General features: G+C 40.0%; 1 protein-coding gene across 1 annotated transcript in view; it reads left to right on the plus strand.

Moving 5' to 3' along the window:
- Positions 1–19,005, plus strand: part of myo1b (myosin IB) — a 124,228-nt gene that overhangs the window by 72,240 nt on the left and 32,983 nt on the right. Inside the window, exons 9-14 of the mRNA XM_072445181.1 lie at positions 1,439–1,542; positions 6,552–6,699; positions 8,579–8,697; positions 10,874–10,960; positions 11,047–11,112; positions 15,407–15,511. Coding sequence (XP_072301282.1) covers positions 1,439–1,542; positions 6,552–6,699; positions 8,579–8,697; positions 10,874–10,960; positions 11,047–11,112; positions 15,407–15,511 — 629 coding nt within the window. The remainder of the gene's footprint in view (positions 1–1,438; positions 1,543–6,551; positions 6,700–8,578; positions 8,698–10,873; positions 10,961–11,046; positions 11,113–15,406; positions 15,512–19,005) is intronic.

A 19,005-nucleotide genomic window follows, 5' to 3' on the forward strand; every position in this document is an offset into this window, starting at 1 on the left:
TTTTCTGTATATTAATGGGGTTCACAGCTCTGTTTACTGTCTCCATGCGCAGCTGTGTTTTGAATAATGAGCACATTTCGCTGCTACAGGAACGTCTTTATCTCGTACACATATTTCCAAACGATGGCTGTGTATGTTCACATGCACGACGTACATCTGAATATGCTCTGAAGTCTGATTATCTGAGTTATCACATTATTGAAAGTAAATGCTTACATGTGACGTGAGGAATCTGAGTTCTTTCTGATTCTTCAGGCGTAAATAATCAAGACAATTATGTTGAAAAAAGGGATAACTATTATAGCAAATATTACAGGAAAAATGTATTTTGTCTTGGGTTATCAGACTATTGCAGTTATAGGTTATTGAAAATTCTATGTATGTTGTATTATGCGCTTGTCTCCATGGAAATTTTATTACCGTATTTTCCGGACTATAAGTCGCACCAGCCAAAAAATGCATAATAGAGAAGAAAAAAAACATATATAAGTTGCACTGGAGTATGAAATGCGGTTGCAAGTGTGAAAATAACAAATAATATCACATATAAGTCGCTCCAGAGTATAAGTATATAAGTATAAATATAAGTATAAGTCGCACCACGGCCAAAACTATGAAAAAAGGTGCGACTTATAGTCCGGAAAATACGGTAGTCCGTCTGGAATCTTCCACAAAATAGCATTAGACAAACAAGTGACGTTAACAGACCAAGTTACAGTTTAGATCTGAAGAATGCCATGTTTTTGAGCATTAAAAACACCTGTAATTGAACAAATTTAATATATATTACATAAGATTAATGCCATACTGCGTAACATACCAGGCGACCCACAAACACCCTCATGGAGAGAAGCAGAAAAAGTCACAAAACGCACCTTTACCATATCTGACGGTGTTTAAACGTCATATGCGTATCAATCCCACGCCGTTTTCATGGGACGTTTACATTTTTGTCTCGATTATGTTCAGGACAAGTCGGTTTAAGACGCTGCTGCTCTTGTCAAGTTACCATAAAGCCGTTACAGCGCGTACATTAAACAGACTTGATCCAGTCGTAGTTAATGCTCGCGCTAACGAAACCCGACACGTTTCGCCCACGAGAGGGATGGATTTCTTTGCCGCGTTTTAAAGGGGCGCCATTTGATCTACCGCAATAATGTTCAAAGGCCCACAGCTTTATGACTACATACACTGAAACGGTTCAGCGCGACAATGCCCCCAGGGTTACACAAACTTGTATCACAATTTAAAAAGAAGCCTGCAATTTGCACAGAGCGGTTTGGATCGTTAAGAAACAGTTCAAGGTTGGGTTTTATCTTGAGGTGAAAGTGTATTCTCGTGCGAGCGGCGGCGCGTGAGAAGTCGGTGGCGCTTGAATTGGCGCAAATTGAGCGGAAACGGCGGCCCAAATGTTCTGTGCTGTTTTGTTGTGTCGCAGAGAAGCTGAAGTTGGAGAGGGACTTCGGCAAATACAACTACCTGAGCCTGGACTCGGCCGCCGTCAACGGGCTCGACGACGCGGCCAACTTCAGGACCGTCAGAGTGAGTGTCGCGCGCTGGTGCGTCGAGGCAGCGTTAAGAGCAAAAAGAAGTGATATTACACATGCTGCAACAGCCTCGAATAGTGAATCTTAAAGTGCCCATGACGAGTTGGACCTCTCATTGACTTAAAATGCAGTTAAGATGAATATAATTTGAAGTTTGCTACAAATTATAACAATCTTCATCCCAGAGTAAGTCATTTTTTAGGTTTATATTGTCACTTCCTGTTTGGAATTAGCGAAACACTGGACAAAAACTCATCTAATGTCACTTTTTTTTTTCTTTTTTTTTGACAAATGAAAATAATATGAAAGTGACTTTATTTTGTTGAATTATGTTTAGAGCGTCAAAAAAGTAGTTTATTTGTGTAAATTATGCATAAACCCTGAGTGTGATGTCACTTCCTGTCATTTTCTCCAGATTTTTCAAAATTTTCTCTACAAATATTTACACGACTGATGCAAATCTATAATCTATATGTACAATAGGTATAAATGCACAGAATAAAGTCAAAATTAGACAATCGTATGAACCTGTCATATGCACGTAGGTTTCCCAAATAGATATGAACAAATCTTGCTGATATTTGACACCTTGATTTCTTTTGTTCCTGCACTGCTCCAGTCATTGTTTTGTCCCCCTGACTTGAGTAAATGTGTTTCTTTGTTCATGTCATTCACCCGGCAGCAGCACAACACAGAAAACAACACCCACAAAAACTCCACATTCATCATTATTACTGGGATAAACAAAAGAACAGGAAGAAGATAAATGGTGCAAATCTGTCACAAATCATTAAAACAATATAAAACAGAAGAGAGTCGTCAATCTTCCCCGTCCCCTACCAAGTCACCAACACCATCGTTTCAACTGACGATGAGTGAGTCATGGAAATAAAAGCACAATTTAGGCTTAAAACATGACTCTGTTTTCACAATAATGCCACAAATATATCACAAATATATCACAAATATATATACAGACTTTTTTCCATTTAATGTTTTAACAAAAGAGAAGTTATTTGTGAACTTTACTATGACGTAACATAAATGAATTGTCCTTGGTATGGATTTTAAAGTCTGAATATTTGTATCAGACCATCCCTAAAACGTCTTGTTCCGTCTTCACAAACCGTTCTTCTTCCTCAAGTTTGTGACGCTTCTGTGATTGGTTAATCCGCCTGTCAATCATGGTTATCAGTTAGACATTTAGACAGGAATTCCTTCTCTTTACAAAGTGTAGACAAACATTTTATTACACATTCTCTCTAAATTAACACGTGTTTATCATCTTTTACACCTGCACTACATTTTAACATCATTTTAATTTGAAAATGAAGCGTTCCCGTCCCTCAGTATTCACTTTATATACTTGCTTTTCTTGCAAGTTTCACCCTAAACCTTAATGTAAAATGTGTCTTTATTCTCTGCTGCTGCTGACCCCGGCGTGTCCCGCTGACCCGCATCAGCCTTAACCACATATTGTTTGAGTAAATAGTTTTAGCCGGTCGTGCTAAATCCCGGACAGCGTGTTAGAAAGTCAAATCTCATTAGGCGCGCACACATACGCGCACTGGGAGCTTAGCCGCCGTTAGCCGCCGTTAGCCGCCGTTAGCCGCCGCCGCCGCCGCCGCCTCCTCACGCTGGGTTAATCTAAATCCACACACTTTAATTTCCCCTTTATTCTGAAAGTGACTCCCTCACACCTGGTGACAGAGCCAGGCGACCTTGGACAGGAAGTGAGGTTAAAAATGAGCTCATGCTTCTGTTGCACGATGTAAAGTGCAGTGTCCAGTGCGTTCTTATCATACACGTGAGACTCGTGCGATTTCAGATGAATTTGAAACTTTTGTGTCGTTTATTTGCATATTATTATTGCACGTTTTCATTGTAGGTTGTTTTTATTAAAGAATGAGGTGTTTTATGTGTGAAAAATGCAAACTTTTCACATCATTGGGACATTTAAATGGATTGAGCCATGTTTACATTTCTTAATTTTGTCGACTTATTACATGAAAAAAAAAAGAATGTGTTCAACTATATCCGACCAAGAATTAAATTGCTTTTATTTCAGTTGAATCAGGATTTAAATTTGATGTCAACAAATCCTTCAGAATGATTCTTGTTTGGTATAATATCTTTATGTCTCGATGCAAAAAATGCATTTTGAGGAAACGATGCATTTTTTCATTCCAATGTGGAGCTGCAGGTCGATTAAATAAAGTATTAAATCATCTTAATGTTAATGTTGAGGGACAAATTCACCAGAAAATAGAGGAAATAAAGTGTTTTTCCTGCTGTGTGACGCAGACAGTGCCATGTATTTTGTATTATTACATTTCCTTAATCTTGTTATTCCCTTAATATGTTTCTGTACAATTTAATAAAAAACTTAACTCAATTTCAAAGTAAAAGTCGTGTCCTGATGGTGGTTCCAAACTCACCTCACACATTCTGTAATAATATAACAAATATACATCTAAACCAGGGGTCACAGAGGTCACGAGCTCGTCTTTGGGGAAAACCACTTGAGCAAAGGCAGCTGCTTCCTCCTTCACTCCTTCCTCCTTCACTCCTTCACTCCTTCACTCCTTCACTCCTTCACTCCTTCACTCCTTCCTCCTTCCTCCCTTCACTCCTTCACTCCTTCACTCCTTCCTCCTTCCTCCCTTCACTCCTTCCTCCTTCCTCCTTCACTCCTTCACTCCTTCACTCCTTCACTCCTTCACTCCTTCCTCCTTCCTCCCTTCACTCCTTCACTCCTTCCTCCTTCACTCCTTCACTCCTTCACTCCTTCACTCCTTCCTCCTTCATTCCTTCACTCCTTCACTCCTTCCTCCTTCACTCCTTCACTCCTTCCTCCTTCCTTCACTCCTTCACTCCTTCACTCCTTCCTCCTTCATTCCTTCACTCCTTCACTCCTTCACTCCTTCCCTCCTTCCTCCTTCACTCCTTCACTCCTTCACTCCTTCCTCCTTCACTCCTTCACTCCTTCCTCCTTCACTCCTTCATTCCTTCACTCCTTCACTCCTTCCTCCTTCATTCCTTCACTCCTTCACTCCTTCCTCCTTTCCTCCTTCCTCCTTCACTCCTTCCTCCTTCACTCCTTCCTCCTTCACTCCTTCCCTCCTTCCTCCTTCCTCCTTCCTCCTTCACTCCTTCACTCCTTCCTCCTTCACTCCTTCCCTCCTTCCCTCCTTCCTCCTTCACTCCTTCACTTCTTCCCCCTTCACTCCTTCACTCCTTCACTCCTTCACTCCTTCCCCCTTCACTCCTTCCTCCTTCACTCCTTCACTCCTTCACTCCTTCACTCCTTCCTCCTTCCGCCTTCACTTCTTCCCCCTTCACTCCTTCACTCCTTCCTCCTTCACTCCTTCACTCCTTCACTCCTTCACTCCTTCCCCCTTCACTCCTTCACTCCTTCCTCCTTCACTCCTTCACTCCATACTCCTTCACTCCTTCACTCCCTCCCCCTTCACTCCTTCACTCCCTCCCCCTTCACTCCTTCACTCCTTCCTCCTTCACTCCTTCACTCCTTCACTCCTTCCCACTTCACTCCTTCCTCCTTCACTCCTTCACTCTTCACTCCTTCACTCCCTCCCCCTTCACTCCTTCACTTCTTCCTCCTTCACTCCATCCCCCTTCACTCCTTCACTCCTTCACTCCTTCCCTCCTTCCTCCTTCCTCCTTCCTCCTTCACTCCTTCACTCCTTCACTTCTTCCTCCTTCACTCCTTCACTCCTTCACTCCTTACTCCTTACTCCTTCCTCATTCACTCCTTCCTCCTGGTTTTACACAAAGTCTTTCTGTGTCCACGTGCTCCTCGCTTTAACCCTGACGCTGTAAAGAACAGAAGCATGTGGTGTCTGAAGGAGAAGGCGCAGACACAACTCACTGTCACATGACCCCGGACCCAGAAGGATGGTTTTTACATTATAGAATCTGTGTCAAAGGAGGGCGCGGAGCCAGGGTGAGGTACTGTTTGAAAAGCAAATCTACAAATGGGACATGCACCAATGTAGAGGCTGATATTTTTTGATGCACTCAGGTCCCATTTTGAAGCTTTTTTAATGTATTTTTAGAGCCCAATTTGGACACAAAGAACAGGAAACGATGCATTAAAAGAACAGTTTTTGCTAAATTTTCAGTCTTCAATCACATTTAACTGAATAAAGCAACAACTTCTTATAGAGTGAATGAAAATCTCTTTAATTTGTGACAAAGATGTTTAATTTTTTACTTTATGTGGCTTGATGCAATTACAGACACATTCATAAGATTAAACTGTTCAAAGTATTTACATTTTGTTTGTCTGCAATGAAATTATAGTCAGAATTCTGCCATTGTAAACATAAGACCCTTATGCAACATCACTTTGATACAACACAATCTATTTCCTGTATTTTTCACCCCAATAAACTCCACTTCCTGTTTATCCTGTCATCCCCCGCTGGGTTTGGAGGCTATTCACTTAGACAGCTGCCTTTCCACTCCGGAAAAACTAAACAAGAGGACATTTCCACTTTACAATGGCTGTTATGGCAGAGCACATCCTTAACTACAGTTTAATGTATTTTTTTTCCCAGAAGATTAAACGTGTACTATGAACATGCTTTTTATTATTATTTTTATTCTATTTTTTATTAGAAGAATATTTGTGCTATAAATTAACATTCAAGAAATAAATTAAATATACTGATTTATTTCAATACTTTTAATACAAAATGATAAGTCTGGACAAAATTGCCAAAAAAATATATATATTTCTTCCCCTTGTATTCATCTCAAGTTTGTACTATTTATCATTTTTCTTAATTTTCTTTTTTTTTTTTACTTTTAAAAACCAATGATATTTTACATTTTAATTTCATAAGACACAATTTGAAGCAGTGCCATTGTCTTCCTACACAGTCTGAATTCATTGACTGTTTGAACGCGTTAGACCTCGATTCAATAACGTTCCGATTCATTGCACAAACCTCCATAACAACCGCGTCGTTCCCTCCCCAGAACGCCATGCAGATCGTGGGCTTCATGGAGGACGAGATGCAGTCGGTTCTGGAGCTCGTGGCCGCCGTTCTGAAACTGGGAAACATCGAGTTCAAGCCAGAGTCTCGCTGCAACGGCACCGACGAGAGCCGCATCAAGGACAAGAACGGTCAGTCCCATTGGTCCTTTCAGGTCCCAGAATGTCACGTCCTTCTCCCGGATGTGGACAAGACTTTTACCCTTTTCAGCTCAATCGTCTTCGCAAAAGGAAATCCACAAATGCTTGAACCCAATCAATTATATTTCTGATTAAAACCTTGAACTTGCTCATAGGGTCAAAATGAGACTGCTGTGTACTGCCTGCATCTGAATCTAAAGCTGTTTTTACTGACTGAAATGGGAGGTGACGCTGTTAGCATGCTAGCTGTTATAAACGCGCTTATAAAATTATTGGTGGTGAATAATAAAAATGCCAGGAATGTGTTAAGAAAGTGTCCAACAACATAAGTACCGTATTTTCTGGAGTATAAGTCGCACTGGAGTATAAGTCGCACCAGCCAAAAAATGCATAATAGAGAAGAAAAAAACATATATAAGTCGCACTGGAGTATGAAATGCGGTTGCAAGTGTGAAAAAAAAAAATAATATCACACATAAGTCGCTCCGGAGTATAAATATAAGTATAAGGCGCACCCCGGCCAAAACTATGAAAAAAGGTGCGACTTATAGTCCGGAAAATACGGTAATTAATTTAATGTTTTGAAGACTACAGCACCTTTTTAGTAAAAGTAAATGTACCTGCTCCGTTGCAAATATTCATCTTCTAGAATGTTGTGAAATGCCAATTTTATGCCAATATGAGACATTTTTTGATCATTTCTGACTGAAAATCCTCCTCCAGTGTTTATTTAGTGTATATTTTTTACATTTATGCTATTGTCATTAATAGACAAAGGTTTTTACTCGCACTTTGAGTTACAATATTTGATGAATATTTGATTTACAATAGTTTAAAGTTACATTCAGATGAGAAGCACATAGTCCTGTTCATTGAAACCTCTACAGCCTGAACGCTCTCTATGGTAACGGTCACTGCGCTGCCCCCTGTTGGTGGCGGCTATAGCCTTTCCCCCATTGCCTTTCCCACCAAACACATGTGATTTTATGATTAATTTTGTTTGACAAGCGATGTTTGCTTTAACGCTCCCACTGCTGCTCTCTTTTGGCAAATATAACATTTCCATATTTCCTGCCGTAACAGAGACAATGATCCGCCCCATGCAAATAACAACACCTGCTCCACCATCACTCTTTAGTTTAAATCATGTTTTCTGACATTTTGGGGTTTCAGTGACTGCACAAGAGAGCAGTTTGTAATGTTTTTAAAGTGTTTATGTTTGACTTGGAGAATAATAATGCTTAGATGTTGTTTTATTTAGTGTTTAATCCTGTTTAAATGTAACTGAACCGCGTCTTAGTGACTTAGAGAGTCAAAACGAGCTGAAACGATGAGCTCAGCAGCGAGACAGAGTGCGTTTACTAAATATCTTCATACATAATCGGGTTGGCAACAATATCAATACTACAACTTATATTAAAGCTAGATGCTCATCAAGTATTGATATTGAAAAAATCAGGACCAAATGTGACCTTTCCTGAATAGTTTTAGAATGTTTTTTTTAATCAATATCAGAACTAGTATCATCAGACCGCATTATAATATGAAATAAACTGCTTGTTTTATGTTAAAAATTACATTCTACCGTCTAAAAATGGCTTTTTTAAAATGATTGTTGCATTGAAATTGGTTGCAGAGTGTGGAGCCTTTTCCTTTAGTGTTTGAAATGTTGGCATTATGACATTTCTGCATTGAAGTGGAAACTAAAGGATAAAACTCACACTTTCCGTCGCATGCTATAGAAACCAGGGACGGCGAGCACAATATATTTAAGCAATTGCATTTTATTAGACAACCATAAACCAACACAGTCCATACGATACTGTACTTGGTGGTGTTTATGTTTGTGTGTTTCTGTATCTTTGTCCAGATTTGAAGGAGATGTGTGAGCTGCTGGGGGTGGAGCAGTCCGTGCTGGAGCGAGCGTTCAGCTACCGCACGGTGGAGGCCAAGATGGAGAAAATGTCCACCACTTTGAACGTGGCGCAGGTCAGAGTCTGGACCATAATAATAAACACAATAAAGTCATGTTGTACAACTCTTCAGATTGTGGTGTAAATTATGAACGTTTTTTCATGTTTTTCTCCTTTGTATTAGATAGTCATATATATATATATATATTATTTTTTTTATTTACCCACATTCGTCCCATGTTGTTATTACACAATAATTTAGACACGACACACAAGTGGATGTATAATAAGAATAGAAATAATACTAGTCATAATACATTAAAAAAAAGTAAAATAAATAAATAATGCACGGGTACCAGAACCTTTATTTATTTATTTATGGCCGATGAAGATCGATAGGAGATTGATGTAAATGAAGTTATGATGGATTTAGAAATGTAATGAATGACTAAATCAGCATTATGTATCTGACGACAGCGATACAGTAGCAGGTGATCATGAAATATATTGGATCAAATCCTATGCTCCAAACCATAGCTGTTTTTGTGATTCCATAAGAGCCATGCATTTGTCCTACTTCTGACACACACACACACACACACACACACATGCACGCACACACTATAGTTAACACACACATACGCACATGCACACACGCACATGCACACACACACACACACACACATGCACGCACACACTATAGTTAACACACACACACGCACATGCACACACACAGACACACGCACACACACACACAGACACACACACACACACTCACATTAACGCACAGCCGCACACACATACGTACACACTATAGTTGACGCACAGCCGCACACGCACGCACACACGCACACACACACACAGAGACACACGCACACGCACACACACAGACACATGCACACAGACACACACACACACACACACACTAACGCACAACCGCACACACATACGTACACACTATAGTTAACGCACAGCCGCACACACGCACACATGCACGCAGACACACGCACGCACGCACGCACACACACACTCACATTAACGCACAGCCGCACACACATACGTACACACTATAGTTGACGCACAGCCGCACACACGCACACACACGCACACACAGACACACGCACATAGACACACACACACACTCACACATAGACACACACACACACACACGCACATAGACACACACACACACACACACACACTATAGTTAACGCACAGCCACGCACGCACACACACGCACACGCCCGTTGCTCACACTTGGCTGGGCCCAGTGCTGCAGACTCACTTCCAGTCACAGAAAAAGCTCTTTATTATAGATGAGCGGCGTTCTTCCCGGACATGGAATGTAGGTTAAGAGGTCCGCGCTCAGACACAGACGTGACAGACCACGGCCTCGTTGTGATGAAGAATAAATAACTGTGTTTTTAAGGGTCAGAATCACAAAAGGATTATTGCCATGGCCAATGAACAGGATTCACAAACATAGGAACTTGCTTTGGTGATTCGGTTACGACATAAACAATGATAAAACAACCTATATCAATTTAAAAAGGGCATTCATTAAAGAAAAAAAACATTTAAATCTGCTATAGGATAAAAAATAAAAATAGGCTTACTACGTACACAAGATTTACAGTTGACAGAAGTCCTCTGTTTCCTTAAAAAAAATAAAGAAATTCAAGAAAAAGGCCAATTGCTTTATTTCCAATACGTCTGTCATTCTGTCTTTTGTAGATTTATCGGACTGTGGTTTGTTGTCAGAAAGTGTTTCTTTTTGTTCCCCTCTTACGTCAAATTAATTTGATCAATGAGGAATAGTATGATGATTAAATTGCAAAAAAATACATTTAGCTTTTGAAAACGATGCAGTACAAAGGGTAAACTACAAGCCTCAAATCACCTTTTTAATGGCGCTTTTCTGTTTTTTGCAAAGAAACTCTTCAAATATAAAATTAACAAAGGCAAACATATGTACATAGGTTTTTATTGTTGATTTTTTTTTTTTTTTTTTACAACTTCCTTCTCAAGTGTGGAAACAAAAATATCATTTGTGAATCGTGGTCTAGTTTAAATAAGCGTCATTTGTTCTGAACTCAAATCCACTGGGACCAGCTTCATTTTCTCATAAAATATAAGATGAATTTAGTCGTCGTCCCTCAATTTAAATGCAATAAAAGCTGACGTCACGGAAAGAGTTCTTTGAAACGATGTGAACTTTCGATGAACCGCTTTTCTCGTGTGCTCCGTTCAAGGCTTATTACGCCCGCGACGCCCTCGCCAAAAACCTCTACAGCCGCCTCTTCAGCTGGCTGGTCACGAGGATCAATGGAAGCATCAAAGTAAGTCGACGTGAACATGTTTTATTTGTACTTTTCAAAACGATCATTCCAATTTAAGACGTGTCATTTCTCTCGTTGGCCTTTAGGCACAGGCCAAAACCAGACACAAAGTGATGGGTGTGCTCGACATCTACGGCTTTGAGATATTTGAGGTAAGACGTGACAGTGATGTATTCATTCTGACGTAACATTATGACCACGTGCCTTTAGTTCAAACAAAAATACACCATATACAGATATTAATCGATACTGGAAACTTGGGTGACACGCTCCAGTTCTCGGACTATAAGTCGTACCTTTTTTCATCGTTTTGGCCGGGGTGCGACTTATATTTATACTTATACTCCGGAGCGACTTATATGTGATATTATTTGTTATTTTCACACTTTCACACCACATTTCATACTCCAGTGCAACTTATATATGTTTTTTTCTTCCCTATTATGCATTTTTTGGCTGGTGCGACTTATACTCTGGTGCGACTTATAGTCCAGAAAATACGGTAACATAACTCGGAAAGATGAAAGGAATGAAGGGGGATATCGCAGTAACACAAAAGTACAACAATCGGATAATTCAGGTGCTTTACAGCTGTTGGATGAAGTAAATTGTGTGATAAGTTTATGTAGAGCGAGGTCCAGGTCAAGGTCAAGTGTGATTTATAAAGTACATTTACAAACATACACTGCCCCAAAGTGCTGCACAAGTTCAATAACCGTCAACGAAAACATGAATAGACAATTTATGACTAGGCTCGACGAATTTAAAACCCAGAAGGACCTTTAAAATAGTACATAAATGTCACAATAAAATGTCTAGCTCGGCTTGAATTAAATTAATTAAAAGCCAGTGCAAAAATAGTTTTAAGCAAATATTTTTAATCTCTTCAGGGGAGAAGTGTTCCATCGTTTAGGACCAGCCACAAAGAAAATCACATAAATGGACTGAGCCAGCCAAAATGAAAAAAACATATATAAGTCACATTTTTTGGGGAAATGTATTTGATAAAATCCAAGACCAAGAACAGACATTTAATCATGAAATGCAGTTTTAAAATAATAATAGATGAGAGAACCTGGTGAATAGGTGTACGTATGCTAACGCTAACACCTTCAGCTACATGACGTATGCTAACGCTAACACCTTCAGCTACATCACGTATGCTAACGCTAACACCTTCAGCTACATGACGTATGCTAACGCTTACACCTTCAGCTACATGAGGCACAGAAGAACTGTGGTAAGTGTCTGGTATGTTAACGTAACATATGAACAGTTATTCAGATAACTATAGCATAAAGAACATGCTAACAAGTTTACCAAAGCATCAGTTTTACCCCAAATCACTAAATCCATTGAATTCTTCTTCCTCTGTGTCACTTCTAAACAACTCCACAAACTCCAGGGGAAGAGGAAGTGCAGATTCTTCTTCTGCATCGCTTAGAGCCTAGAGCGCCCTCTTGTGGTTGTCAGTGTGAAAATAACGAATAATATCACATATAAGTCGCTCTGGAGTATAAGTCGCACCCCGGCCAGACTATGAAAAAGGTGCAACTTACAGTCCGAGCTGCAGTCCTGGAGATTCCCCAACCCGGTCGTCGAGCCCAGTATTTTTCAGATCTTTCCGAGCCCTGGTACATTTATTTGTAGAAAAGATGCCACAGCGCCGCACGCAGCCCACTCAAATCTCACCAAATGACAGTGTCTGGCTCTTTGAATTTGGCAGTGGTTGTTTTTGTGTCTCGTCGCAGCATCAGTTCATGTGGCTGAGAAGTTTGCACAAAGTTTAACTGCCACTAACTCACTTTTTACAACCGTTTACTAAAGCATTTATGCCATTTATGCCATTGCATTTTGAGCATGTCATTTACTGTAACCATTATGTCTGATTGCCTTGTTTTTATCCGTTTGACTAAATTGCATTGCCTGTATTGCCTGTTTCCCCCACATCCCATCATGCATTTCTGTGTTTTTGACGTGCTTGTTCGCCCACACTCACTCTCGAGTCTTTTGTGACTGTCGTTTTGTCTCGGTCGCCAGGACGGAGTAAGTAACGCCTGCTCAGCCTGTTTGCCGTGTGCATGCTTTGCTCTTTTAATTCCGCTGCGTCGCCGTAGGACTCTGGTGTGCAGCATCGGACTAAAAACAAACAGAAAAACAACCGTGCGATAGTCATAATGCAAATATATATATTGCGTACAGTGTGCACAGTTGTCCCTACTTAGCATTGCATCCGTCTTATTACCAGAGTATAATATTATGTCTAATTGATTTCTCATTTTCAACTAAACGCTAAATCGGTTTAAATTTGAGTTGTGATGTAACATTTCTTGATGGTTTGACCGTGCTAATGCTTATGGCTAATTTGATTTCATACAGTTATTAGCATGTTTAGGTAAAAGATGGCTAAATATGGAGTAAAAGGTTAATATTAAAAAGTATTAGCTCTTGGACTGAATGAGCAAGAGTCAAAATGTACATGGATGAATGAATTTAGTGTATTATTATTTAGTATTTATTATGGCTATAAGATTAATCCAAATGTAATTGTTGAAAAGCCATAATTAGGGAAAAAGGTGTACGTTTTAGGTATTATGTTGTATACTGTAAATACAAATTTTAGAGTTTGGACCTCTACAAACTTAATTTTTTAGTCTTCTCTCAAATGTTAATGTTCCTGGATGAGTTTAAAATGTGCACTGGAGTCTGAATCTATATATATTTAATTACAAATCTAATTTAAGAGTTCAGAAGTGATGAAAAGTTGCTAAAGCAATTCACAATTCAAGACAAAATGTTGCATCTTTTGTCTTTTATCGAAAGTCCTCAAAATGACACCGTTAAACACAAAGCAGAGACCCACGATAAACACTTCCAATCCAAAATAGTCCAGCCCTCGTTTGTATAGATCTACCTGACGCTTTTAAGTAATTCAGTAAAGCACGTGAACTATTACGTTGATGCGGTCGTTTCTATATCGTTTAAACTCTCGTATGGACACAACAAAAGCATGGCGTGCTCAGCTCTCCTCTTCTCACTGCCAAAGCATGAAACGCAGACCTAAAATATGACTCCTATCGTATTTTATGGTCCGACCTCTTTTCCGCGGAGCCACTGAGTCAACAGCCACAGAGCCACTTCCTTAAATTATTATTAACGGTGCGTCATAAAAAAAAAAGGTGAAGTCGCAGCTGTTGCTTTATGACGGTTTGGACAGTTGGACAGTATATTCGCCCGGTCTTTTGGCTGCCACTGGGGTCTATAGTCGACTATAGACGTGTGGATTTGCAGTTGTGTGTGTGTGTGTGTTTTATTCAGAGTGAAGGAGACGCTGCCATTTGTCAGTAAAAGGAAAATGGAGGCTTTGCACATTAACAGCTTTGTGTCTTGTTCCATTTCCCGGTCTGAAAAATGGCTGTGTTTTCCTTCACGGTGTGCAACGTCTAACCCCGACTCGCTTTTCCAACCCGTCGATTCAGCTTTCATCAGACGCGGCGGCCGTAATGGGTCGCGCTATTAACAGAAATCCAAGACGAGCGCCGATTGTGATGATAACATGATGGACTTACGATTGTGCTTAAGGCCGCAGTTATTTTATTACTTGGTTTACGGATTTTTTAATGAAAGATATTGCACAGGCGGACGGAATATAATATAATTTCAATTTCAAAAGATGTTTTCTTCCGGGTTTGTCTAAAACGCATCACGGGAGGAGAGGAGGGGAGATGCGGCGCACAGGAGCGTGTAAATGTAGATTTAGCGTGTTTTAGACAGACAGAACTGACTCTTAAGTGTGCACCCTCCCCCACCCACCCAGTCACGGCAAAACGCGCTGAAGAAAATGTGGTAAACGGGTTTAAAATGTGTATTTGCGATATAAAGGTGCGCAGCAGCAGGGAAACGGCCGCGCACGCTCTCCCCGGGGCCGCGCAGGGACAGACCCGCTCAGGAGTTTGGCGAGAAATTGCTTCACGCGCTCTTGTCTTTTGACTTAATACCGCTTTTTACATTTAATTTAATGCTTTTTTGCTTCGTCGGTGGTACTTTATAAAGAAAAATGTATAATAATTAATTTTATTTATATTGTATAAATCAATAATCCAAGTGCGGCGGATCCGTAAACCAAGTAATAAAATAACTAAGGCCTAAGTTGAAGGATTAAAATGGCTTTGTTATACTTAATTTACGGGCCTGTTAATGGTAAATCCTTTGTTTTAGCTGTTGTACAATATGTTTTGGTCCGTGTGTTTGGAGATGTAAAGGTAAAGAGCCATGTACATTAAATTCCAGTAGTCTAAGTGACGTTTACAATCCAGCGGGCAAAAGCTAATTCATTCTTAATTTGGTTCTAATTCAGGGCCAGGGGAAGAGGTTGAATCTGTGTTTAACTGTGTTTCAAGTATGACTCTCTTCTCGTCTCTAATCCTTTCCCCCGTTGTTCCCCAGGACAACAGTTTCGAGCAGTTCATCATAAACTACTGCAACGAGAAGCTGCAGCAGATCTTCATCGAGCTCACGCTGAGGGAGGAGCAGGAGGAGTACGTCAGAGAGGTACAACCACCTCATTACATCGAGAGGGCGAGCCAAGAGTGACTCGTTTAACAATGCGCTGGGAATGGGCAAACTTTATTGAGCAAAAAGCGAAATTAAAGTGAATTTGTGTGAGTTAAAATGAGAAAAAGTACCGCATTGATGACTCATTAACTAAAACCTAGCATGCATTAAGATGAATTATTATTTAATTTGAAGTATTGTGTAAAGCTGTAAACACACGTGCTAATGTGCTCGTTGGTTCTGATTGAAAACTGTACTAAAATAAGAGAGGAGTGGTCGTAATGTTATGGCTGATCAATGTGGAACACGGAAACAAAACACTTTTTAGTGGAATTTGAATAATAAAAAATAAATACAAATACAAAATATAAATACATAATAAATACATATTAAATACATAATAAATACATAATAAATAAAATAATAAATAATACAATTTTCAACTTATTTTGTTCCCATTTCTTTTCCAGCACAATGACATTCAAAGTGCTGTTTCTTTTGGGTGTAAAACTACAGTATTCACCGTTACTGATGCGCTTCTGTTTTTACCTATTCCTAATTAACCACTATAACATAATCTCCAACGAGCAAATGGGAAATGTCAGCGTTGGCCATAAAACAATACTTGAGGTGGATCCGCTGCTCGCTGTCGTTTAGTCAAGACTGAACTTACGGTACTTACGGTGTGACGCAGTGGGGCGCCTTTGTAACGTTTCCCCCTCCGCACGTTTCCCCTGCCGCACACACATCTGTACATTAACATTTCTCACGTCACCACTCATTTTACGGCGCTTGTAATCCATCATGCCAGCCCAACCATGGCCTGGCCGTGTCTCTCTGCTGTTTCCTGTGACATTCCTGCCCATGACCCGGTGTCACTTGCGCTTCACGTCCCGTCTGTGGACTTGAAGGCGGAAGTGAAGTGGTCCCTCGCTCCAGCTTCAACCTAAACGGCCGTCTTTTAGATGTGTGTAAAACCAAAACAACTTTATTTGTCTCACAATGAGGCAAACAACAGCAGTGAAATCAAATACAATAAAAGAGTTTGGTAAGATGGATTTAAGAAACCAAAACAGAGCATAAATGTAACAGTTTGCATACAATTAACGTACTAAATGGATTAGAATAAGAAAAATCTGTTTTTATTGTGAAAGTTATGTCATGAACTCAAAGGAAAACAAGTAAATTTAAAATAAATGTGATGATGGGGGCTCGTTTATGACATTAACTAAGTGTTTTGGAGATTAGTTATGAGTTTTATCCTGTTAAAGTTATGATTTAGGTGGTTTAAAGTCTGATACGAGTGGATAACGTTGACAAAAATGAAGATCTCAATTACATTTTTACTATACATAAAACACTACTATTTCACAATCAATCAGACAAATGAAACCTAATTTACAGTTTTAGTTCCATCAGTGTATTTGCAGTTCATAAGCTTTGTGTTTGGCCCCAGAACTGAAAACCGCTGTGTGTAAGTGGAGCGTCCCGACAGATGAACCCCGCATGTGTACGTTGAGTGCAGCGCGACCCCCACACTCGTCCCTGCATCGCCGCCCCACGACGATATCCAGCTCCCCCCCGTCCCCCGTCCCCCGTCCCCCCCTGGCCCCTGTCCAGAGTCCACTGCATGGGAACATACCACAGTCCTGAGAGAACGGGCCCGGGACACACATCAGGAATTTGGCTGGTCCCTTCATCAGGACGGACTCTGACCAGAGGGTTTTAAAAAGCGGTGTTACTTAAAGGTCAAACGGTCGTAGTAAAGGGAGTGGAATATAACGGGTTCGATGGAGTAAACCAAAGGAAAATCGCAGTTTTAACGGTTTCAATAAACGAGTTTCTGAGACTGCAATGTAAAGATGATCGAAGATGTATTTAATAACAAATCTGTTGATCCTGTGTTTAAAGGTTCTGCAGAAAGGTTTGGAAATGCATGAGAGTTTTGTAGTATAAGATAAGCATGTGTCCCACAATGGGGAAATTCCAGTGTTGCAACACAAAGTAGGCACAGAAGTAAACAATAAAAAACAGATCACTTTTTAAAAATCGTTATCTTAAATGTGTAGCATCAATAGCACCGATTTCGCCCATATCAACCCTTCCTTTTTTGTGGTTGGAAATTAAATTAAAATTGCATTAAATTCTAGGAAGTGGCTGCCCGTGTCGCCTGGTCCATGGCCGACCGTATAATCGGGCGACTGGTGGTCGGAGGGGTCGATGGCGCACATTGGCAGCCTTTAATAAACCCCTTTGGCCTTTATTAAACCCCTTTTGCCTTTAATAATCCCCTTTTGGCCTTTAATAAACCCCTTTGGCCTTTATTAAACCCCTTTGGCCTTTAATAATCCCCTTTTGGCCTTTAATAAACCCCTTTGGCCTTTATTTAACCCATTTGGCCTTTAATAATCCCCTTTTGGCCTTTAATAAACCCCTTTGGCCTTTATTAAACCCCTTTGGCCTTTAATAAACTCTTTTGGCCTTTATTAAACCCCTTTGGCCTTTAATAAACTCTTTTGGCCTTTAATAAACTATTTTGGCCTTTATTAAACCCCTTTGGCCTTTTAATAAACTCTTTTGGCCTTTATTAATCCCCTTTTGGCCTTTATTAAACCCCTTTGGCCTTTATTAAACCCCTTTGGCCTTTATTAATCCCCTTTTGGCCTTTATTAAACCCCTTTGGCCTTAAACCCCTTTGGCCTTTATTAAACCCCTTTGGCCTTTATTAATCCCCTTTTGGCCTTTATTAAACCCCTTTGGCCTTTATTAAACCCCTTTGGCCTTTAATAAACTCTTTTGGCCTTTATTAATCCCCTTTTGGCCTTTATTAAACCCCTTTGGCCTTTATTAAACCCCGTTGGCCTTTATTAATCCCCTTTTGGCCTTTATTAAACCCCTTTGGCCTTTGTTAAACCCCTTTGGCCTTAAACCCCTTTGGCCTTTATTAAACCCCTTTGGCCTTTATTAATCCCCTTTTGGCCTTTATTAAACCCCTTTGGCCTTTATTAAACCCCTTTGGCCTTTATTTAACCCATTTGGCCTTTAATAAACTCCTTTGGCCTTTATTAAACCCCTTTGGCCTTTATTAAACCCCTTTGGCCTTTATTAATCCCCTTTTGGCCTTTATTAAACCCCTTTGGCCTTTATTAATCCCCTTTTGGCCTTTAATAAACCCCTTTGGCCTTTAATAAACCCTTTTGGCCTTTAATAAACCCCTTTGGCCTTTAATAAACCCTTTTGGCCTTTAATAAACCCCTTTGGCCTTTAATAAACCCTTTTGGCCTTTAATAAACCCTTTTGGCCTTTATTAAACCCCTTTTGCACAGCGCTAGTATTTACACACATTTTTAGCCACACGCAGAGCTTTTTTCATACAGAAAACACTTATGGCTCTTCATTCTGCGTCCCACTATTAATTACACACTTTATAATTAGATGCAGACTGCAATTTTCTGCTTTTACTGTACTATTTTACAAGACACTCCAGCTTT

This window comes from Eucyclogobius newberryi, unplaced genomic scaffold (assembly GCF_026437365.1).
Source record: "Eucyclogobius newberryi isolate DKJ021-1_F unplaced genomic scaffold, fEucNew1.0.hap1 SCAF_14, whole genome shotgun sequence".
In the NCBI taxonomy this organism is placed as follows: domain Eukaryota; kingdom Metazoa; phylum Chordata; class Actinopteri; order Gobiiformes; family Gobiidae; genus Eucyclogobius; species Eucyclogobius newberryi.